Source organism: Pyrgilauda ruficollis, unplaced genomic scaffold, assembly GCF_017590135.1.
Source record: "Pyrgilauda ruficollis isolate IOZ18807 unplaced genomic scaffold, ASM1759013v1 scaffold125, whole genome shotgun sequence".
Lineage (NCBI taxonomy): Eukaryota > Metazoa > Chordata > Aves > Passeriformes > Passeridae > Pyrgilauda > Pyrgilauda ruficollis.
The window spans coordinates 797,203-820,898 of NW_024510877.1; the positions used below are offsets into that span (position 1 = coordinate 797,203).

General features: G+C 49.0%; 1 protein-coding gene across 3 annotated transcripts; it reads left to right on the forward strand.

The window, feature by feature from the left end:
• The first annotated feature begins 4,870 nt into the window (after positions 1-4,870).
• On the forward strand, positions 4,871-23,696 carry ENTPD4 (ectonucleoside triphosphate diphosphohydrolase 4). 3 transcript variants are annotated; one of them, XM_041490640.1, is made up of 13 exons: positions 4,871-4,920; positions 5,435-5,541; positions 6,258-6,449; positions 8,611-8,816; positions 11,920-12,070; positions 12,157-12,260; positions 13,436-13,495; positions 14,204-14,334; positions 16,513-16,679; positions 18,156-18,468; positions 20,124-20,209; positions 21,233-21,394; positions 22,754-23,696. In XM_041490640.1, the coding sequence occupies exons 2-13, from the start codon at positions 5,534-5,536 to the stop codon at positions 22,974-22,976; spliced, it is 1,803 nt and encodes a 600-aa protein (XP_041346574.1). In that variant the 5' UTR covers positions 4,871-4,920; positions 5,435-5,533; the 3' UTR covers positions 22,977-23,696. The 3 variants fall into 3 exon arrangements, with proteins under 3 accessions (XP_041346574.1, XP_041346575.1, XP_041346576.1); XM_041490641.1 differs by lacking the exons at positions 4,871-4,920; positions 5,435-5,541; positions 6,258-6,449 and adding an exon at positions 6,489-6,561; XM_041490642.1 differs by lacking the exons at positions 4,871-4,920; positions 5,435-5,541; positions 6,258-6,449; positions 8,611-8,816 and adding an exon at positions 10,303-10,401.

Genomic DNA, 23,696 nt, shown 5'->3' on the forward strand with positions numbered 1-23,696 from the left:
GGCTGGGATGGAATTCCCAGAGGAGCTGTGGCTGCCCCTGGGTCCCTGGCAGTGCCCAAGGCCAGGCTGGAGCTCCCTGGGACAGTGGGAGCTGTGCCTGCCCTGGCAGGGCTGGCACTGGATGGGCTCTAAGCTCCTTCCAACCCAAACCATTCCACAAATCCACAAATTTATCATCCACACCCCAGCAGAATCCCCAGAGTTCACCCTCTCTGTGCCAGCAGCCAGATAAATCCAGGAATCAGCCACAGCCCCAAGGCTGGGGCAGCACCTCCCTGCTGCAGCCTGGAGCAGCTGTGGCACAGCAGGAACAGAGCCCAGAGCCAGCAATTCCAGCAGAAAGGAGGAATCCAGGCAGTGGGGGGCTCTGGTGGGCTGGGGCAGCACCCACAGCCCCTGCAGCACCTCCCAACTGATAAGGAGCACCTGGAGCTCCTTATCCAAGCCCTCACCACGCAGGAGCTGCCAGACCCAGGAGCTGCAGCCAGGTTGATAAGGCAGCAGTGCCCAGCTGCGAGGTGGGCACCCAAATTGGGGTTTATCTCCTGGACCCAGGGGTTTGTATTTACATTTTTGTCACTTTGCAAATCTCCAGTTTCTCTAACAGCTGAGCACCACCTGGCTCAGGGGTTTATCCTCCCCACCAGCAGCTCTGGGCCAAAGCCATGGAGCAGCAAATTCAAAGTTATTTTGTTTTAAAAAATTTAAAATTTTAAAAATTGGCGTGTTCAGCATCAGATAATTGTGGTTTTCTTCCGTAACATGGAATTCCCAGAGGAGCTGTGGCTGCTCCATCCTGGAAGTGTCCAAGGCCAGCTTGGAGCACCCTGGGATAGTGGAACCCTGCCCATGGATGATTTTAAGTCCCTCCTAACCCAAACCATTCCATGATTTTCAATGTGGAAAGGAAAAGGCCCTGGTTTATGGCATTTTATAAAGGCTTTAGAAGAGGAATCAGAGCAAATATAAATGGTTGATTTGATTTTAATCTTATTTGCAGCACGGCCAGCTGGAATTTTATGTCCTCACAGCTTTTCTTGGCAAGTCTGGGTGCCAGATCCTCATAGGAAAAACAGATTCCACGTGGGAATCAATTCCCCATCCCACAGGACAGGCACCAGCCCCTTCCCAGCACATCCCATCCTTTCTTAAAAACACCCAAAATGCCCCAAAATACAAATTTAACTCTGAGTCTGCACCTCTTTCCCAGCCCCATCCTGAGCTCCAAGGCAGTGCCAGCCTCAGGAGATCCCTGGAAAAGGGTCCAGCCTGGATTCTCCTGGGAATGGAGAGCCACAGGGAGATTCATCTGCTTGGAAACCTGACGTGTCCCAGTTATTTTTTTTATCTTTATATTTGCAAACTCCAGGAATATAAACAAACAATTCTGTTTTGTCTTCGGGGTGACCTGACCCACTTTGGGAGCAGCAGCCCCTGGTTTGAAACCTCCATGAGGTGCTGCTGTTGGGATCAGCGCTGACGTGTCCCAGTTAACAGGAATTCCTGCTCTGCCACAAGCTCAGGGTAAGGATTAATGCACTTTTTAGCCCCAAAAAAAGTGCTGGAGCCCATCAGAATGGAACAATTTGACCATGTAGGCAGAGCAGGATCGTTCCCAGCTTTAACCACATTCCTGAACTTTCTCACCACAGCATGAGGTGATGCCAGGGAGAGTCACCAGCCAAGAAAATTCGAGAGAATTGAGCCCTGGAGATTCTCCAGGGGGTTATTCCAGCCCCAAAGCATCCCAAGATGGGAAGAGACAGAGCTCCAGCAGAGCCAGGCAGGGAGCTCCAGCCCCTCTGACTTTGTGCAGCTTTCAGGGAAGAGTGTGGACTCCGGGAATGTGGCTGCTGGTGTTGGATTGGTGCTGGAAAATCATGGAAAACAGGAATTCCTGCTCTGCCACAAGCTCAGGGCAGGGATTAATGGGGTTCTTTGCCCCAAAAAGTGCTGGAGCCCATCAGAATGGAACAATCTGACGGTGTAGGCAGAGCAGGATGGTTCCCAGCTTTAACCACATTCCTGAACTTTCTCCTTTTTGCCTGAGTCACCGAGGAGGGATGGGTTTCACCGCCGGGATTTTGTGTAACGTCACCACAGCGTCACCAGCAAAGAAATCAGAAAGAGCTGAGCCCTGATGGTTCTCCATTGGGTCATTCCAGCCCCAAACCATCCCAAGATGGGAAAAGGCAGCGCTGGAGCTCCACCAGAGCCGGGCACGGAGCTCCAGCCCCCCTGAGTTCAAGGTGTGACTCCCGGAATTTCCTTTCAGTGCTCACACAATCTGACCTAATTCCCCCTCCCCGAGCGGGCGCAGGGAGAGGCCGAGCCCGCCGCGTGTAATTAAAGCTGTTTTGGGATTATTTCCTGCACCAAAGTTGTTGTTTTGGTTTGTTTTGTTTTTCCCAACTCGCCTTTCTGGTTTGGAGCCCTGGGGGAGCAATGGGAGGGAGCAGCTGGAGGTGATTTTGGGAGGGACTGGTGGCACCGGGCACGGGCTGCGAGGAGCCCGCAGGGCTGGAGCTCCTGCTTTGTCCTGGATTCATTTCCAGCACTCAGCAAAATTAGGGCCAGAAAGGAGGCTCTAAGCTCCTTCCAACCCAAACCATTCCAGGATCCTGCTCTGCCCTGACCCCTCGCATGGCCTCGGTGAAATTGGTTAATTCTGATGGGCTTCACCACTTCAGGTCAAATAAACGTGTTTAAAATGGGATTAAAAATAGTGACGAGAAAACACTGGAATGAGAACTTAGAATGAGCCTTCTGCCATGGCACAAGCAGAGAAAAAAATCCCCTTTATTCACCCCAAAGCCAGTGCAGCTTTGGGAGCTTTGAAATGGGAACATTTGAACGAATAAACGCAGAAATGCCAGGAGGAAAATCCCCTGGGAGACCCTTCCAGCCTCATCCCTCCTCCCCCAGACCCCCCGGGCAGCCCCGGGCCGTTCCTGCCGGCCCCGGGACAGGGACCCCTTGAGGGGCCCGGGAGTGACCTGCCCGTGTCCCGGGGTGATTCCTCCTTGGAGAAACCCCCGTTCCCAAAGCTGCTCCCAGCACGGATCGGCCCCGGCGCTCCCAAATTGCACCGATGCTCGGAAAACTCTTCCTGCCGCGCTCCGCGGCGCGGTTCCAGCAGGATTGCAGCCAGCGGATGGTTTAGTGCCTCTGGATGGAACCATTCCCAACATCCCGCAGGTTTCCATCCCCTGAATCCCGAGTGGGGCTTTCCCCGTCCTGGGAGCACGGGCGGCTGGGAGCGACCAGCGCTCCCCGGACCCCGCAGCTCCGTGCTGGGCCGGGTCCTGTCATCTCCATCTCCATCTCCATCTCCTTCTCCATCTCCATCTCTTTCTCCTTCTCCATCTCCATCTCCAGCCCGGCCCTCAGCCGTGCCTGGCCAGCACTCACTGGAGACAGGGAAACATTTGCCTTATTCCTTTCTATTCTTTCCCTTTTTCTTTCCTTTCCCCTTATTCCTTTTCCTTTCCTTATTCCTTTCCTTTTTCCTTTCCTTATTCCATTCCCCTTTCCCTTCTCTTTTCAACTTTCCTTTGTCCTTTCCTTATCCCTTTCCCATTTCTTTTTCTTTTCCCTTTTTCTTTTCCCCTTCCCTTTTCTTTTCCTTGTTCCTTCCCCGTTTCTTTTTCCCTTTCTTTATTCCTTCCCTTTTCCCTTTCCTTATCCCTTATCCCTTTCTCTCTTCACCTTCCCTTTCCCCTTTCCTTTTTCCTTTCCTTATTCCATTCCCCTTTATTTTTCCTTCTTTTTCCTATCCCCTTCCACTTTCTGTTCCTTGTTCTGTTCCCCTTTCCTTTCTCTTTTCAACTTTCCTTTCTCCTTCCCTTATTCCTTCCCTTCCCTTTGCCTTATTCCTTTTCTTTTCCTTATTCCCTTTTCCTTATTCCTTTTCTTTTCCTTATTCCCTTTCTTTTTCCTTATTCGTTTCCTTTTTCGTTTCCCCTTTCCTTATTCTATTCCCTTTTCCTTTTTCTGTTCCCTTTTCCCTTCCCTCATTCCCCTCCCCCTGGGATAATTCCCCACCCCAAATCCGCTCCTCTCCAGCCCCTCCCGGGATGGATTCCACCCCCCAGCCCCGCTTTCCCTGCAAATCCCCGACTTTATTCCCCTTATTTCCACCTCATCCTGGCCAGGAGAAACTTTTCCATTTCTCCGGGGGAATCCTGGAGCGGGCACAGGCGGTGCTGCCGCTCAGTGGCAAAACACAGGAGAATTCCCCTTTTCTCCATGGAATTTCCCCCCTTCCTTGATTTTTTAGTTGTTGGTTTTTTTTTTTTTTTTTAAATCAAATTAATGTATTTATTCTTTAGATAGTAAATATTGAGATGTTTATTAGAGCTGCTACAACCACCGGATATTTATAACAATAGAGTTCAAAATATTGGTATAGTGATAGCTGAAAATTGAATTGATTCCAAAATATTGACACATGTATAAGTTTATTTCAAAATATTGACACTTTTATAGCTATAAATTTAATATATTTCAAAATATTGACACATTTGAAAGTATAAATTTTATATATTTCAAAATAGCAACACATTTATAGCTACAAATTTAATATATTTCAAAATATAGTCACATTTTTAGCTACAAATTTTATATCTTTCAAAATATTGACACAGTTATAACTATAAATGTTATATATTTCTCCGTTTTGGCATATTTATAGCCATAAATGCCTATTTCTGCCGTTAAACGGTGTTTATATAGCGATTTTTGGCTGGTTTTACCGGCAGCGCGCCCGGCTCATGGCCACGCCCCCAAATGACCACGCCCCCTAAGCCACGCCCCCGGGGAATCCCTTCTCGGCCCCGCAGTGACGTCAGCGCGCCCTGCATCACATCCGGCGGCGCACCCGGAAGTGGCGTGGCCGGTTGCCATGGGGCGGCCCGGGAGGTGAAGTTGGGGAGAGAGAGCGAGGGAAACACCGGGAACGGGACCGAGAACTGGACCGGGAATGGGATCGGGACCGGGAATGGGAACGGGACCGGGATCGGGATCGCCGGGGGGCCGCGGGGTTCGGGGGGAGCCGAGCCGGACCCTGCGGGATGGGGACGGGCGGGGGGCCTGGACCAGCTCGTTCCGCTCCGCGTCCCTTCCCCGTCCCTTCCCTCCTTGCCTCCATCCCGGTGTTCCCCCATCCCGGTGTTCCCCCATCCCGGTATTCCCCCATCCCGTTGTTCTGCATCCCTTACTCGGGAAAGCCCCGGGATGGCAGAAAGCCCCAGCAGTGCTGAGGGGAGGGGAGGGGAGGGAAGGGAAGGGGAAGGGAAAGGGGTAGGGGAAGGGGAAGGGGAAGGATCCCATCCCAGGATGTTCCTCAGGGATCTCCCTGTACTGTGCAGGGAATCAGCTCCCTCAGGGATCTCCCTGTGTGTGCAGAGAATCAGCTGCCTTGCTTTTCCCTCAGGAGCAGAGCAGGGATGGCTCAGGGCACGTGGGATGTTCCTGGTCCCTCCGAGGTCACCGGCTGAGGCTCCACAGCTCCTGCTGCTGCCCCGCTCCCACAATGGGCAGGTAAGGATCCCAGAGGGACTGTGGGATAAACTGGAAAGGCTTTGGAGGGAAGGACAGGAAACCTAATCAGGAATTCTAGCATGGGAATGGTGTCCTGAGTCCTCTCAATCCAGAGCAGAATCCTGGAAGGTGTTGGGTTGGAAGGGGCTTTAGGGATCATCCCACCCCTGCCATGGCAGGGACACCTCCCACTGTTCCAGGGGGCTCCAGCCTGGCCTTGGGCACTGCCAGGGATCCAGGGGCAGCCACAGCTCCCTGGGAATTCCATCCCAGCCCCTCCTCAATATCCCATCCATCCCTGCTCTCTGGCAGTGAGAGCCATTCCCTGTGTCCCGTCCCTCCATCCCTTGTCCCCAGCCCCTCTCCAGCTCTCCTGGAGCCCCTTCAGGCCCTGGGGAAGTGCCCTGAGGTCCTCCCAGATTTCTTCAGGATCATCCCCAGATTTCCATTCCCTGAATCCCAAGCCAGGCTTTTCCCTCCTTCCTGGCTCTAATTTTCCTGAGGTTTTGAAAGGAAGCCAGGAGATAAAAAGGAGCTGCAGCCCCAAACCCAGCAAATCCCATGGGATCCTTCCATCCTCCTCAGCCCCACTCCCAGGGATGGGGCAGGAGTGGGAATTCCTTCCCAGCCCCTCCCCACCCTCCAGGGAGGAAATTTTCCTGCGTTTAGCACCAAATCCACCACTCAATCCTCTCGTTTCTCCCTTGGGATTCCAGGATCAGCATCTCCTGCCTGCTCCCGGCCTCGTGGCACTTCAGCCTCTCGCCCGTGGGGTGTCCGCGGGTCCTGAACGCGTCCCTGCGGCAGCTGCTGCTGCTCGGGGCGGCCGCGGCCGCGGCGGCGCTGCTGCTCTGCTCCCTGCTGCTGATCCGCGGCAAGCACCGCGCCCGGGAGGCGAAATTCCACAGGTGAGAGCGAGGGAATCCATGGGAAACAGGGAATGGGGAAAGGGGAAATGCTGCTCTGCTCCCTGCTGCTGATCCGCGGCAAGCACCGCGCCCGGGAGGCGAAATTCCACAGGTGAGAGGGAGGGAATCCATGGGAATGGAGCCTGGGGAAAGGGGAAGTGCTGCTCTGCTCCCTGCTGCTGATTCTAGGAGATATGGCTGAGCCCGGGATGGGAGATTCCACAGGTGAGAGGGGAGGGAATCCATGGGAAACAGGGGAAGGGGAAAGGCTGCTCTGCTCCCGATCCGAGAGAAGTACCAAACTTGGGATGGGAGATTCCACAGGTGAGAGGGGAGGGAATTCCACAGGAACAGGGGATGGAGCCTGGGGGAAACAGGGAACAATCACAGATCTCCCTGCTCCTGATCCTTGGCAAGCGCCAGGCCGGGACGGCAGATTCCAGAGGTGAGAGGGGAGGGAATCCATGGGACAAAGGGAATGGGGAAATGCTGCTCTGCTCCTGATCCACGGGAAGCACCAAGCCTGGGATGGGAGATTGCAGAGGTGGTGAGAGGGGCTGGAGTTCCATGGGAAACGGAATGGGGAAATGCTGCTCTGCTCCCTGCTGCTGATCTGTGGGAAATACAGCAGGACAGCCCGGGATGGGAGATTCCACAGGTGAGAGGGAGGGAATTCCATGGGAAACAAGGAAATGGAGCTCTGGGGAAAGAAGGAAAGAATTCCATGGAATGCAGGGCATGGAGCCTGGGGGAAAGGGGGAACACTTCGGGTCTCCTGGCTCCTGGTCTGTGGAAAGTATGGCAGGACAGCCTAGGACAGGAGATTCCACAGGTGAGAGGGAGGGAATTCCATGGGAAAGAGGGAAAAGATTCTGTGGAAAATAATGAAATGGAGCTTTGGAGGAAAGGGGAAACGCTGCTCTGCTCCTGATCCACAGCAAAACCAGCTGGACCCAGAACAGGAGCTTCCACAGGTGAGAGGGAGAGAATTCCATGGAAAACAGGGAAATGGAGCTCTGGGGGAAAGAAGGAAAGAATTCCATAGAAAACAGGGAATGGAGCCTGGGGGAAAAGGGAAATGCTGCTCTGCTCCTGATCTCAGGGAAGTACTGAGCCCCGAATGGGAGATTCCATAGGTGAGAGGGGAGGGAATTCCATGAAAAACAGGGAAATGGAGCTCTGGGGGAAAGAGGAAAAGAATTCCATGGAAAAGAGCTTGGGGGGAAATGGGAAACACTCAGGTTGTGTTGGTGGTACAGGGAGTAGCTTTTCCCATCCATCTTTATCTTGCCTAAAATAAAACATTTCCTGCTTTTTTTAGGAAGCTTTTCAGGGGTTTATATTTTATGCCTCTGTAGGAACTCTAGGGGCTAAAATTCTCCATAATAAAAAAATTTGGGGAATTGCTTTTGCCATTTGCTGTGGGAATTTGATCCTTGAGGTTGGCACTTCTGTGGTTGTTTCTGGGGTCCTCAGGATGAATGATTGGATCTGACTCCATGTTCTTAGAAGGCATATTATATTAATTATATTAATATAATTAATTATATTAATTATATTATATTATATATAATTATATTATATTATATTATATTATATTATATTATACTAAAGATAGAGAAAGGATACAGACAGAAGGCATAACAAGAATGAATAATGAAAACTCGTGACTCTCCAGAGTCCTGACACAGCTGGATTGGTAATTTGTTTGATTGGTCATTAAGTGAGAACAATTCACATGTTGGATAAACAATCCCCAACCACATTCCAAAGCAGCAAAACACTCTCTGAGGCTTCTGAGCTTCCCAGGAGAAGAATCCTGGGCAAAGAGGATTTTTCAGAAAATATCACAGTGACACGCTTCTCTTGGAATTTTCTGTGAAGTAGGGGCAGGAATGGCTTCCTTCTGCCAGAGGCAAGGATAGATGGGATGTTGGGAAGGAATTCCTGGCTGGGATGGAATTCCCAGAGCAGCTGGATCCCTGGCAGTGCCCAAGGCCAGGAGCCCCCTGGGACAGCAGGAGGTGTCCCTGAGGGTGGCACTGGATGAGATTTAAAATCCCACCCAACTCGTCCCAAAACCGCCCAGTTTTGAATGTGATTTTCACCAAAACACCCGTAGGGAGCCAAATCCCCTGCAGCAATTCCCATTTTTCCCCAGGTACCTGGCCAGGGTGACAGACACCGAGGCCACGGACACCGGGAACCCCAACCTGAGCTACGGCATCGTGGTGGACTGCGGCAGCAGCGGCTCCAGGGTGTTCGTGTACTGCTGGCCCCGGCACAACGGCAACCCCAAGGACCTGCTGGACATCCAGCAGATGAGGGACAGCTCCAGGAAACCCGTGGTGATGAAAATCAAACCAGGTACGGGCGAAAACGTGGAATTTCTCCGTGGTTTCCTCTCTTAGCTGTGCCTCCTGCACTGCAAAGTGGCTGCGTAAAGGATATTTCAACCTTGAGAGCATGGGACAGCTCCAGGTTTCTTTGGGATTGGTTTGCAGGAGTTTAAGTCTGGAATGGGGCAGGAGGGAGAGGTTTTTCCAAGGATAAGGCAGGCGCTGTCCTCACAACCAGCTGGACATCCAGCAGATGAGGGACAGCTCCAGGACACTCGTGGTGATGAAGGTCAAACCAGGTACGGGCACAAAGGTGGAATTTCTCCAGGCGCAACCCCAAGGACCTGCTGGACATCCAGCAGATGAGGGACAGCTCCAGGAAACCCGTGGTGATGAAAATCAAACCAGGTACGGGCGAAAACGTGGAATTTCTCCGTGGTTTCCTCTCTTAGCTGTGCCTCCTGCACTGCAAAGTGGCTGCGTAAAGGATATTTCAACCTTGAGAGCATGGGACAGCTCCAGGTTTCTTTGGGATTGGTTTGCAGGGGGGTTAAGTCTGGAACAGGGCAGGAAGGAGAGGTTTGTCCAAGGATAAGGCAGGTGCTGTCCTCACAACCAGCTGGACATCCAGCAGATGAGGGACAGCTCCAGGACACTCGTGGTGATGAAGGTCAAACCAGGTACGGGCACAAAGGTGGAATTTCTCCAGGCTTTCCTCTCTTAACTGTGCTTCCTGCACTGCAAAGTGGCTGATAAGGGAAATTTTCAGGTGGGAGAGCTCCAGGTTTCTTTGGGATTGGTTTGCAGGGGGGTTAAGTCTGGAACAGGGCAGGAAGGAGAGGTTTGTCCAAGGATAAGGCAGGCGCTGTCCTCACAACCAGCTGGACATCCAGCAGCTGAGGGACAGCTCCAGGACACCCGTGGTGATGAAGGTCAAACCAGGTATGGGCACAAAGGTGGAATTTCTCAGGTGGAAGAGCTCCAGGTTTCTTTGGGGTTGGTTTGCAGGAGTTTAACACTGAAATGGGGCTGGAGGGAGAGGATTTTCCATTGGACAGCAGCAGGAAACCCGTGGTGATGAAAATGAAGCCAGGTACTGAAAAAACATGGAATTTCTCTGTGGTTTCCTCTCTTAACTGTGCCTCCTGCACTGCAAAGGGGCTGGATAAAGGATATTTCAACCTTGAGAGCATGGGACAGCTCCAGGTTTCTTTGGGATTGCAGGAGTTTAAGTCTGGAATGGGGCAGGAGGGAGAGGTTTTTCCAAGGATTAGGCAGGTGCTGTCCCCATGAGGTCCTGGGACAGCATCAGGGAACCCATGGTGATGAAAATCAAAGCAGGGGCTGGGAAAAACATGGAATTTCTCCATGATTTCTTCTCCTAACTGTGCTTCCTGCACTGCAAATGGCTGGATAAGGGAAATTTCCAGGTGGGAGAGCTCCAGGTTTCTTTGGGATTGGTTTGCAGGGAGTTTACTGGAGGTTAAAGTTTGAAATAGGCAGGAGGGAGAGGTTTGTCCAAGGATAAGGCAGGCGCTGTCCTCACAACCAGCTGGACATCCAGCAGATGAGGGACAGCTCCAGGACACCTGTGGTGATGAAAATCAAACCAGGTATGAACAAAAACATCTAATTTCTCCAGGCTTTCCTCTCCTAGCTGTGCTTCCTGCACTGCAGAGGATCTGGACAAGGGAAATTTCCATGTTGTGAGTGTGGAACGACTCCAGAGTTTTTAACGATTGGTTGTAGGGAGTTGTGTGGAACTCGAGTCTGGAGTGGGGCAGAAGTGAGAGGTTTGTCCATAGGACAGCAACAGGAAAAGGTGGTGACAAAAATCAAGCCAGGTACTGGGAGAAACATTGAATTTCTCCAAGATTGCCTCTTCTAACTTTGCTCCCTGCTCTCCAAAGTGGCTGGTAAGGGAAATTTCGATGCTGTGAGTGAGTGTGGAACAACTCCAGGGTTTTTAGGGTTTGGTTGTAGGGAGTTTTGTTGAGCATCAAGTCTGGAATGGGGCAGGGGGAAAACAAGGGAGTGACAGCAACAGGAAAATCAGCAGGAAAATCAAACCAGGAGGAACATGGAATTTCTCCATGATTTCCTCTCCCAACCTGGCTTTTTGCACTCCAGAGGATATTTCCAGGTGGAACAGCTCCAGGGTTCTTTGGGATTGGTTTGCAGGAGTTTAAGTCTGGAATGGGGCAGGACAGAGATGTTTTTCCATGGATAAGGCAGGTGCTGGTCCTGTTATAATTTACCTTTATTCTCTTTATTTAATGAAGAAATAATTGTGTTCCTGTGAAGTTATTTCAGCCAATTATTATCAATAATTATCTATAAATTATGTAAAAATTATCACATCAACACAAGTTTTATTTAAGTTCTAAAGGATGTTCAGGTGTCACCTTCATCCTTTTTTTCCCCATTTTTCCCCCATTTTTTCCCTATCTTTTCCTTATTTTTCCCTTATTTTCCTATATTTCCTTATATTCCTTATTTTAAACTCCCTGCAAACCAATTCCAAGGAAACCTGGAGAGCTGTTCCATGCTGGAAATTTCCCTTATCCAGCCCCTTTGGAGTGCAGGAAGCACAGTTAGGAGACGAAATCATGGAGAAATTCCATTTTTTTCCCAATACCTGCTTTTGATTTTCATCACCTTTTCCTGTCCCATGGCAAAACCTTTCTCTCCTGCCCCATTCCAGGTTTGAGCTCCACAAAACTTCCTACAAACCAATCCCAAATAAACCTGGAAATATCCCTTATCCAGCCCCTTTGGAGTGCAGGAAGCACAGCTAAGAGAGGAAATCATGGGGAAATTCCATGTTTTTCCCAGTACCTGCTTTGATTTTCATCACCACCTTTTCTTGTTGCTGTCCCATGGAAAAACCTCTCCCTTCTGCCCTATTCCAGACTTTAAAATTCCCTGCAAACCAATCCCAAAGAAACCTGAAAATTTCCTTTATCCAGCCACTTTGGAATGCAGGGAGTTAGGAGAGGAAAGCACCATCAAAAATAAGAATTCCATCATTTTTACAGCTCATTTCCCACTTCTCTTCATTCTTTTGCTCAGGATTTTCCAGGGAATGCTGCAGCTGGAGCTGCTCCACTCCCACTTTTCTGTTTTCCCAGGAATTTCTGAGTTTGCCAGCTCTCCTGACAAGGTCAGTGATTACATCTCACCCCTGCTGAGCTTCGCTGCCGAGCACGTGCCGCGCTCCAAGCACAAGGAGACTCCTCTCTACATCCTGTGCACTGCAGGCATGAGGATCCTGCCCGAGAGGTCATTCCCTGCTTGGTTTTTTTTTTTTGGGGGAATTCCAGCCGAATCCCAGCTTTTTTTTAAGCTTTTTTTGTGGAATTTTGCAGCCAGCAGAAAGCCATCCTGGAGGATCTGCTCACGGACATCCCCGTGCACTTTGATTTCCTCTTCTCTGACTCCCACGCTGAGGTGATTTCTGGGAAGCAGGAAGGTAGGTGGGCCTTGGGAAAGTGTCTGGGAAATATTTAGGAATTCCAAGGGATGATTTGGGGTATTTTTTATTGGTTTTTCAAATCCTGCTTTGCTTGAGAGCCTTTATTCCTCAGGAAAGGAATATTCCTTTGTTCCTCTGGAGTCTGAGGGTGATGGGAGCTCCTGATGGGCCAAATGTTTGCTGATTATCCCTGAAAATTTACTGAAATTGGATCTGGAAAATATTTAGGATTTCCTCTAATGGAATTGAATCTGGAAAATATTTGGGATTTCCAAGGGAAGGTTTGGGGTGTTTTTGTTGCGTTTTCAAATCCTGCTTTTCTTGAGAGCCTTTGTTCCTCAGGAGATCTGGAGCTCCTGATGGGCCAAATATTTTCTGATTATCCCTGAAAATGTAATGGAATTCAGTCTGGAAAATATTTAGGATTTCTAAGGGATTATTGGGGGTATTTTTTATCATTTTTTCAAACCCTGCTTTGCTTGAGAGCCTTTATTCCTCAGGAAAGGAACATTCCTTTATTCCTCTGGAGTGTGGGGATGGTGGGAGTTCCTGATGGGCCAAATGTTTCCTGAAAAAAAGAAAATTTACTGGAATTGGATCTGGAAAATATTTAGGAATTCCTTTAATGGAATTGAATCTGGAAAATATTTGGGATTTCCAAGGGAAGGTTTGGAGTGTTTTTGTTGCTTTTTCAGATCCTGATTGGCCAAATCTTTGCTGATTATCCCTGAAAATTTAGTGGCACTGAATCCATTTCCTCTAGAGGGAAGGGAAGGATAAATCACAGCATTCCTGATGGAAGGAACTTTGCAGGATGAGATGATTTTGAAAGCAGAGATATTTTGATGTGATCACCAGAGCCTTAAAATCCCTTTAAAATTTCATTTCCTTCAATTCTTTCCTGAATTTTACACATCAAAGTGTCTTTAATTCATTCAGCCAGGAATTTTGTCATGGCATTGACCTGGGAGAAGAGAAAATCATTAGGAATTCCCAATGGAATTAATGATTTCCTAGGAATGTTTCATGTCTACAATTTTATAAAATTAGCAATAACAGAGCTGAACTCACACAGAAAAAAAAAATTGAATGTTTCAATCTGCTTTCAAGTTCATAATCCAGCTATTCCTGATATTCCTGAAATTCCAGATCTGTTTTATTTCCACCTGCAGGAGTCTATGCATGGATTGGGATCAACTTTGTCCTCGGGAGATTTGAGCACACGGACGATGGTGAGGATCTGAAGGGGGCTGGGGCTCCAGGTGGTGATTTTCCAGCCAGATGTTGGGATGCAATTCCAGCCAGATGTTGGGATTCAATTCCAATCCAGGTGGTGATTTTCCAGCCAGATGTTGGGATGCAGTTCCAGCTGTGGCAGTTGCATTTCCAGATGTTGAGAAGCAATTCCAGCCATGGCAGTTGCATTTCCAGATGTTGGGAAGCAATTCCAGCCATGGGAGTTGCATTTCCAGATGTGGGGATGCAGTTCCAGTCAGATGTTGGCAGCTGCTGCAGGGGTTGGGTTGGCTGCACTCCCACCTGGAACTTTAACAGCCACAAACAGCAGCTCCCCTGTGCCCTCCCTGGCTGGATCCCTGGGATTTTTCCCTGTTTCCCACTGATTTTTCCCTGTTTCCCACTGATTTTTCCCTATTTCCCATTGATTTTTCCCTCTTTCCCACTGATTTTTTCCATGTTTTTCCCAGAGGACTAGGCAGTGATGGAGGTGCAGATCCCAGGCAGTGAGCACAGGGATTTTCCCCATTTCCCATTGATTTTTCCCTGTTTCCCATTGATTTTTCCCTATTTCCCATGGATTTTTCACATGTTTTCTCAGAGGACGAAGCCATGGTAGATGTGCAGGTCCCTGGCAGCGAGCACAGGGATTTTTCCCTGTTTCCCATTGATTTTTCCCATGGATTTTTCCCATTTTTTCCCAGAGGATGAAGCCGTGGTGGAGGTGCAGGTCCCTGGCAGCGAGCACCACGATCCCATTTTCCGCAAGAGGACCGTGGGGATCCTGGACATGGGCGGGGTCTCCACGCAGATCGCCTACGAAGTGCCCCAAAGTGTAAGCCTTGCCTCCCCTCACCAGGTCGTTATCCAGGAATTCCCCCTTCCCTCAGGGCTAATTTTAACACATTTCCTTTCTTTCCCATCCTTTGGAGTCCTCCATCATCCCATTCCCAAATAATTCCTTTGTTTTTTTCATTCCCATCACTCAAATCCTGCATTAATCCTTCATTTTTAGTCTTTGTGGACAATTTTAAATCCCTTATGTTCCAAAATTTGCATCCTGGGGCTTAGAACCCAAAAATTCCTGGTGGTTCCTATGGAAAAACCTTCCATAAAAATGACTTTTTCCTTTAATTTTTGGCAGAAATGGAATTAGCAGTTATAAACGTCACAGAATTGCTTTGTCCCAAACTGAACAGAAATTGCTGCAATTCCACTGAGTTCTGGAGCAATTCCTGAATTTTTCAAGCTGAACTTCCCATGAAATTAATTGGGAATTATCTAAAGGAAAAACAGCATCAAATCCCCATGTTTGGCTGTGTTCTAATAATGGATAAACTGAGTTTTTAAATGCTGTGGAATGATGTTTCCCTAATTAATTACCTAATTCCTCTGTTTTAATGAACAAAAGGTATAAGAAATTATTTGGAATTATTAAAATCTGGGCATTCAGCTCCAGAGCAGATCCAGTCAAATATCAACTGGGAAAACAGGGATGAAAATTCCTGCCTGTGGGGTGGTTTTATCTGAGCATAAATGGATATAAATGGGAATTTTGGTCATGGAATCTGTCCTGGGAATCAGGAATGGGAGGGGGGAAGTGAAGCACTGAATTCAGCAGCCACAATCCACATTTTTCCGTGGGAGAAGAAAATTCCAGGCTCCACAGAAGCAATTCCTGGGCTTTGTAGAGCCAGGAATCTGAAATTCCAAGATTTTGCTGTCCCTATGAAGTGATCTTTTTCAAAATGATGTGGGAAGTGATCATTCCCAAGGAAAACTCTTTTATTTTGTTCTCCCTGTGAAATAATCTTGCATTTTCCAAATAAAATGGGAGAGATGATCATTCCCAAGGAAAATTCTTTAATTTTGCTCTCCCTCTGAAATAATCTTGGATGTTCTAAATAATGTTGGAGATGATCATTCCCAAGGAAAATTCCTCAATTTTGCTCTTCCTCTGAAATAATGGTGGATTTTCTCAATAATGTGGGAGATGATCATCCCTGAGGAAAACTCCTCAAAGAACTGGATTATCAAGGGCTGGAAAGCATTGGAAACTGCCCAGGGCAGTGTGGGGTTCCCATTCCTGAGAATATCCAAAAACCATGGGTGTGGCTCTTCAGGACTCTGGGATTGATGATCTTCAAGATCTTTTCCAAGCAGAACACTTCCACAATCCTGTGGGAATATCCTTTATCCAGAGTGCAGGAAGCACAGACAGGAGAGGGAAGCATGAAAGAGATGGGTGAACTTAAAGGTGTCCAAGACATCCCAAAAAATTCATTTTAGGACCAGGATCATCCCATTGATTCCTGATTTTGCTGTTGGATTGATGATCTTCAAGATCTTTTCCAAGCAGAACACCTCCATGATGTTGTGGGAATATCCAAATATCCTGGCAATATCCAAAAACCACAGAAGTGGCTCTTCAGGACTGTTGGGTTGATGATCTTCAAGATCTTTTCCAGCAGTCCTGTGGGAATCTCTTGTATCCAGAGTGCAGGACAGACGGGAGAGGGAAGCATGAAAGAGATGGATGAAATTAAAGGTGTCCAAGACATCCCAAAAAATTCATTTTAGGATCAGGACCATCCCGGTGATTCCTGATTTTGCTGTTGGATTGATGATCTCCAAGATCTTTTCATGACCTCCATGATGCTGTGGGAATATCCTTTATCCAGAATGCAGGAAGCACAGACAGGAGAGGAAAGCACGAAAGAGATGAGTGAGGGGTGAGCTTAAAGGTGTCCGAGACATCCCAAAAAATTCATTTTAGGATCAGAACAATCCCAGTGATTCCTGATTTTGCTGTTGGATTGATGATCTCCAAGATCTTTTCATGACCTCCATGATGCTGTGGGAATATCCTTTATCCAGAATGCAGGAAGCACAGACAGGAGAGGAAAGCACTATAGAGATGAGTGAGGGGTGAATTTAAAGGCCTCCAAGACATCCCAAAAAATTCATTTTTGGACCAAGACCATGCCAATGACCCCTGATTCTGCTGCTGCAGGAGGAGGTGGCCAAGAGCTTGCTGGCAGAGGTGAATCTGGGCTGCGATGCCCACCAGACGGAGCACGTGTACCGCGTGTACGTGGCCACCTTCCTGGGCTTCGGCGGCAACGCGGCGCGCAGGAGGTACGAGGAGAGCCTCTTCTCCAGCAGCCTCCTCAGGAACAGGTACCTGAATTCCCTGGATTTCAATTCCGTGGTTGTGTTCGAGGGTCCCAGGATGAGGGAAGAGATGAGAATCCTGACTCTGCTTCAGAAGGCTGATTTATTATATTATTATATTATATTAAAATGCTATACTAAAAAGAAAGAAAAGATTTATCAAAAAGCTAGAAAAGAAAGAAAAAGAGTAGTAACAAAAGCTCGTGACTCTCAAAGGGTCCACACAGCCAGACCATGGTTGGTCATTAAATAAAAACATCTCGCATGGACCAATCACAGATGCACCTGTTGATAAACAATGTCCACACCACATTCCACAGCCATCACTTACTGTTTACATTCCTTTTCTGAGGCTTCTCGACTAAAGTAGGAGAGAAATCCTAACAAAGGATTTTCATAAAAATATCATAGTAACAGGGCTGCTCCATCCCTGGGAGAGCCAGCTTGGAGCAGCCTGAGGTGGTCCTGGAAAGATGGGAATGATCCTGGATGTTCTGCGGAGGGATCACAGCACTTGCAGTGTGTGATGGGGAGAGATTGGATTTGTGGAAGGAATTCCCAGGATGAGGGTGCTGAAGGAATGGAATTCCCAGAGGAGCTATGGCTGCGCCTGGATCCCTGGGAGTGCCCAAAGTCAGCTTGGAGCAGCCTGGGGTGCTGGGAGGTGACCCTGGAAAGATGGGAATGATGGGATGGGATGGGAATTAGGGATGGGAATTGTGGAAGGGAAAATCTGGGAAGTGGAGAGGGATTCCTCCTGAGGAATTGGAGTAATGGCTTCAGCTGAAAAAGGGGGAATTTAAGGTGGGCCTTGCTGAGCTGGGCCTTGCTGAGCTCTGTCTGTCCCCCAGGCTGCTGGGCAGGCTGAGCTGGGCCTTGTTGAGCTCTGTCCCTGTTCCCAGGCTGCTGGGCAGGCAGCGTGGGCTGAGCCGGGCCTTGCTGTGCCAGGCCTGGCTGATCTCTGTCCTGGGCCTTGCTGAGCCAGGCCTGGCTGATCTCTGTCCCGGGCCTTGCTGAGCTGGGCCTGGCTGATCTCTCCCCCTGTCCTGGGCCCTGCTGAGCCAGGCCTAGCTGATCTCTCTCCCTGTCCCAGGCAGGTCAGGCAAGCCTTGCTGAGTCAGGCCTGGCTGATCTCTGTCCTGGGCCTTGCTGAGCCAGGCTTGGCTGATCTCTCTCCCTGTCCCGGGCCTGCTGAGCCAGGCCTGGCTGATCTCTCTCCCCCAGTCCCGGGCCTTGCTGAGCCAGGCCTAGCTGATCTCGCTCCCTGTCCCAGGCAGGTCAGGCAAGCCTTGCTGAGCCAGGCCTGGCTGATCTCTCTCCCCCTGTCCCGGGCCTTGCTGAGCCAGGCCTAGCTGATCTCGCTCCCTGTCCCAGGCAGGTCAGGCAAGCCTTGCTGAGCCAGGCCTGGCTGATCTCTCCCCCTGTCCCGGCCCCTGTCCCGGCCCTGCTGAGCCGGGCCTAGCTGACCTCTCCCTGTCCCAGGCAGGCCGGGCTCAGCCCGCAGGCCCCGCTCCTGGACCCGTGCCTGCCGCGGGACGCGCAGGACGAGCTGCGGCACCGGGGGCTGACGCTGCACCTGCGCGGCACCGGCGACTTCCAGCTGTGCCGGGAGCGGCTGCGGCCGCTGCTGAACCGCACCAACGGCACCGGGAGCTCCCTGAACGGCGTCTTCCAGCCCCCCGTGCACCTCCAGAGCAGCGAGTTCTACGGCTTCTCCGAGTTCTACTACTGCACCGAGGACGTGCTGCGCATGGGCGGCGACTACAGCGCTGCCAAGTTCACCAGGGCTGCGCAGGTGAGAGACATGGGATCGGTTCCTAGCTTAGAACAGCTCTCCATAAGGATATTATTCCTAAAGTCCTGCAGAAAAACATTGCCTTAAGAGATCTTAAATTCCTAAATTCGCTGAAGCTGCGCAGGTGAGAGAAAAGAGATCCATTTCTAGTTTAGAACATCCTCAAGGATGTTGTTCCCGAAGTTCTGCAGAAAAACACTGCCCTAAGAGATCCAAAAATTTATAAATTCACTAAACCTGCACAGGTGAAAGAAAAGAGATCCATTTCTAATTCAGAACATCCACAAGGATTTTGTTCCCAAAGTCCTGCAGGAAAACACTGCTGTAAGAGATCCCAAATCCCCTAAGAAATCCCAAATTCCTTAAGAGATTCTAAATTCACTGAAGTTGCACAGGTGAAAAAACAGGGATCAATTCCCTCATTCGTAAAATGTCTCCATGAGGATTTTATTCCCAAAGTCCTGAAGCAAAACATTGCCTTAAGAGATCCCAAATTGATAAATTCACTGAAGCTGCACAGGTGAGAGAAAAGAGGTCCATTTCTAATTTATAGCATCCTCAAGGATGTTGTTCCCAAAGTTCTGCAGCAAAAACATTGCTTTAAGAGATCCTAAATTCATAAATTCACTGCAGCTGCACAGGTGGAAAAACTGATCAGTTCCTAATTTAGAACAGCTCTCCATAAGGATTTTATTCCTAAAGTCCTACAGCAAATCTTTTCCTTAAGAGATCCCAAATCCCTTAAGAAACTCCAAATTCCATAAGAGATGCTAAATTCACTAAAGTTGCACAGGTGAAAAAAACAGGGATCAATTCCTTCATTTGTAACAGCCCTCCATGGGGATTTTGTTCCCAAAGTCCTGCAGCAAATCTTTGCCTTAAGAGATCCCAAATCCCCTAAGAAATCTCAAATTCCTTAAGAAATCCTAAATTCCTAAATTGGCTAATCCCCACAGGTGAAAAAAAAAAAAAAAACAAAAGGATCAGTTTAACATTAATTCCACCCCAAATTCCAAATGTGGATCAAAATATTCCCACAAAATTTGGGATTTGCGTGACTCGATATTCCCAGAGAGTTGAACATTAATTCCACCCCAAATTCCAAGTGTGGATTAAAATATTCCCACAAAATTTGGGATCCTGGATATTCCCAGAGAGTTGAACATTAATTCCACCCCAAATTCCAAGTGTGGATCAAAATATTCCCATGAAATTTGGGATTTTCCTTGCTGGATATTCCCAGAGAGTTGAACATTAATTCCACACCAAATTCCAAATGTGGATTAGAATATTCCCACAAAATTTGGGATCCTGGATATTCCCAGAAAATAGAACATTAATTCCACCTCAAATTCCAAGAGTTGAACATTAATTCCCCCCCAGATTTCAAGTGTAGATCAAAATATTCCCATAAAATTTGGGATCCTGGATATTCCCAGAGAGTTGAACATTAATTCCACCCCAAATTCCAAGTGTGGATTAGAATATTCCCACAAAATTTGGGATTTTCCTTCCTGGCAGTTCAAGCTGCTGTTACTTTTTGGTTTTTGGTGTTTCAGATCATATTTTTTTTTTTTTTCTGGTGGGATTTTCCTTCTCCAGGCAGGAGGATTGCCGGGATCATTCCCTTTTTCCCATTGTTTTGGATTCCACAGGAATATTGTGCCACCCGGTGGTCGGTGCTGCGGGAACGCTTCGAGCGCGGCCTCTACGCCCCGCACGCGGATCTGCACCGGCTCAAGTGAGCGGGGTCGGGCTTGGGCTGGGGCTTGGGCCAGGAGCTTCCTCCTGCCAGGGCCTGTCTGTTTGGTGGATCAGTGGAAGCAGGAAAAAAACTTGGGAAAAGCCTGAAAATTGGGAAAAAATCCCTTGGAAAAGGCTGAGAATTCCGTGTTTAACTGTGCCCCGCGATCACTGGAATGCTGAGCTGAGCTTATCCTGTTCTCCTTGACTGATCCCACTGTTCTGGCTGATCCCACCCAGAGCTGGCAAAGCCTTTCCATTTCATGGAAGTGGGGAAAAAAACTTGGAAAATCTGAGAATTCCGTGTTTGATTATGCCCAGTTGTTGCTGTAATGCTGAGCTGAGCTTATCCCGTTCTCCTTGATTGATCCCAGTGTCCTTAACTGGTCCCACTGTTCCTGGCTAATCCCAGAACTGCCAGGGCCTTTCTATTTCATGGGACCACTAGAAGTGGGGAAAAGACTTGGAAAAGCTGAGAATTCCATGTTTAATTCTGCCCTGTAATTGCTGTAATGTTGAGCTGAGCTTATCCCATTCTCCTTCAATGACCCACTGATTCCAAAGTCCTTAAGTGTTCCCACTGTCCCTGACTGATCCCACTGTCCCTGATCCCATGTTTCCTGTCTGATCCCACATTTCCTGCCTGATCCCCCTTTTCCTGGCTGATCCCACTGTCCCTGATCCCATTTTTCCTGGCTGACCCCACATTTCCTGGCTGATCCCACATTTTCTGACTGTCCCTGATTCTGCGTTTCCTGCCTGATCCCACTGTCCCTGATCCCACTTTTCCTGGCTGATCCCACGTTTCCTGCCTGATCCCACTGTTCCTGCCTGATCCCACTTTTCCTGCCTGATCCCACATTTCCTGGCTGACCCCACTGTCCCTGATCCCATTTCTCCTGGCTGATCCCATTTCTCGTTTCCTGGCTGATCCCACTGTCCCTGATCCCACGTTTCCTGCCTGATCCCACATTTCCTGTCTGATCCCACATTTCCTGGCTGACCCCACTGCTCTCCCCAGGTTCCAGTGCTTTAAGTCCGCCTGGATGTTCGAGGTTTTCCACCGGGGCTTCTCCTTCCCGGAGAGCTACGGGAGCCTGAAGACGGCGCTGCAGGTCTACGACAAGGAGGTGCAGTGGACCCTGGGGGCCATCCTCTACCGGACCCGCTTCCTGCCCCTCCGGTACCCCAGGAATCCGGGAAGAGCTTTGGGAAGGGGAATTGTGGGGTGGGAAGAGGTGGTGATCCCTTAAATTGGGGTTTTTAGAGCCTCGTCCCCAAAATGGGCTGGGATTCCTGCCCCGAGCCCAGGTGGAAGGGGAGTTTTGCCTCCAGAGTGTGTCTGCTCTTTTCCAGGGACATCCTCTCAAAAATCTGGGAAAAGCCTTTGGGAGGGGAATTTTGGGGTTGGGAACTCGTGGCTTTTGCAGCGCCAACTTGTGCTTTTTTTCTTATTCCACCAGATGAGCTCTGATTTCCACCAAGTTGGAAACAGAACTTTGCCTCTAAGACATGCCCATTGTCCCTCTGCAATTTTCCAGGGACATCCTCTCAAAAATCTGGGAAAAGCCTTTGGGAGAGGATTTTGGGGATGGGAACTTGTGCTTTTTAGAACCTCAACTTGTGCTTTTTAGATCCTGCTGCCCAAAATGGGCTCGGATTCCTGCCCTGAGCCCAGTTGGAAGGGGAATTTTGCCTCCAAAGCCTGTCTGTTGTCCCTCTCCTCTTTTCCAAGGAAATCCTCTCAAAAATCTGGGAAAAACCTTTGGGAGAGGATTGTGGGGGTGGGAACTTGTGCTTTTTAGAGCCTCAACTTGTGTTTTTTAGAGCCTGAGCTTGTGCTTTTATTCTTATTCCACCAAATGAGCTCTGATTCCCCCAAGCTGGCAGTGTATTTTGCCTCCAAGACGTGCCCATTGTCCCTCTGCTTTTTTCCAGGGACACCCTCTCAAAAATCTGGGAAAAACCTTTGGGAGGGGAATTTTGGGATGAGAAGAGGTGGTGTCCCTCAAATTGTGGTTTTTAGATACAACCCTCCCAAAATGGGCTCTGATTCCCATCCTGTTTGATTCCCACCAAGTTGGAAACAGAACTTTGCCTCCAAAGCCTGTCTGTTGTCCCTCTGCTCTTTTCCAGGGACATCCTTTCAAAAATCTGGGAACCTCTCAAAAATCTGGGAAAAGCCTTTGGGAAAGAATTTTGGGGTTGGGAACTTGTGCTTTTTAGAGCCTCAACTTGTGTTTTTTAGAGCCTGAGCTTGTGCTTTTATTCTTATTCCACCAAATGAGCTCTGATTCCCCCAAACTGGCAGTGTATTTTGCCTCCAAGACGTGCCCATTGTCCCTCTGCTTTTTTCCAGGGACATCCTCTCAAAAATCTGGGAAAAGCCTTTGGGAGAGGATTTTGGGGTTGGGAATTTGTGCTTTTTGGAGCCCCAACTTGTGCTTTTATTCTTACTCCACCAAATGAGCTCTGATTCCCCCAAGCCGGCAGTGGAATTTTGCCTCCAAGACGTTCCCGTTTTCCCTCTGCTCTTTTCCAGGGACATCCAGCAGGAGAATTTCCGTGGGATTCACTCGCACTGGAGGAGCTTCTCCTTTGTGTACAACCACTACCTGTTCCTGGCCTGCTTCCTGGTGGTGCTGCTCTCCATCCTGCTCTACCTGCTCCGCCTGCGCCGCATCCACCGCCGGCTGCTCCCCAGCGGCTCCTCCCCGCCCCTCTGGATCCAGGAGGGGCTCCCCCCGCAGAAAATCCCGGGATAGGGCTCCAGGATGGAGGATTCATCCACACACACACACAAAAAAAAGCCATTTTTGCCTCAGGGTTCCTCCTTTTTTTGCCCCTTTTGGAGAAGCGGAGTTGGGGTGGTGAGGGAAAAATGCCAAAAAAAAAATGACTTTGCTGGGAATGTTGCACTTGGGGGTGTGCAGGAGAGGAGGGGTTGAGTTCCCACCTTTGGGAGAGGCTGAAATCCCAGGATGAGCTTGGATTTTCCTTGCTGGATTCCAGCATTGCCATCCCTGCTCTCACTTTGGAGTCTCAAAGAACGGGAAGTTCCAAAAGCAGGGGGCCAAAAAAAAAAAAACCAACAAAAAAAACCCTTTTAGGACATTTTAGGTGATTTTCCCTTCTGGAAACACTCCTGGGATGAAGAAGGAAAATCCCTCACATCCAATGCTGTGCTTCCATAAAAAACTGCTTCCATCACTTCTGCTCCCTCCTTTTTTCCTTGGAAAAGAGAAAAGGATTTCCTCCTTTTTCACCCTCCCAGTGACACCAGTCGCTGCTTTTAATCCCAAATTTCTGTTCCATAATCGTGGAGAGACCTCCCAGAAACTCCAGGAATGTGAAGAGAACTGGAAAAGCAGAGGAGAATGTGCACAGGGTCTTTCCAAGTCCTCTGGTAATTTATATTTTATTTAAAACTGTTGATTTTACTTGAAAGTCAATTTGTCCATGATTAAAAGTGGGATTTCTATGAA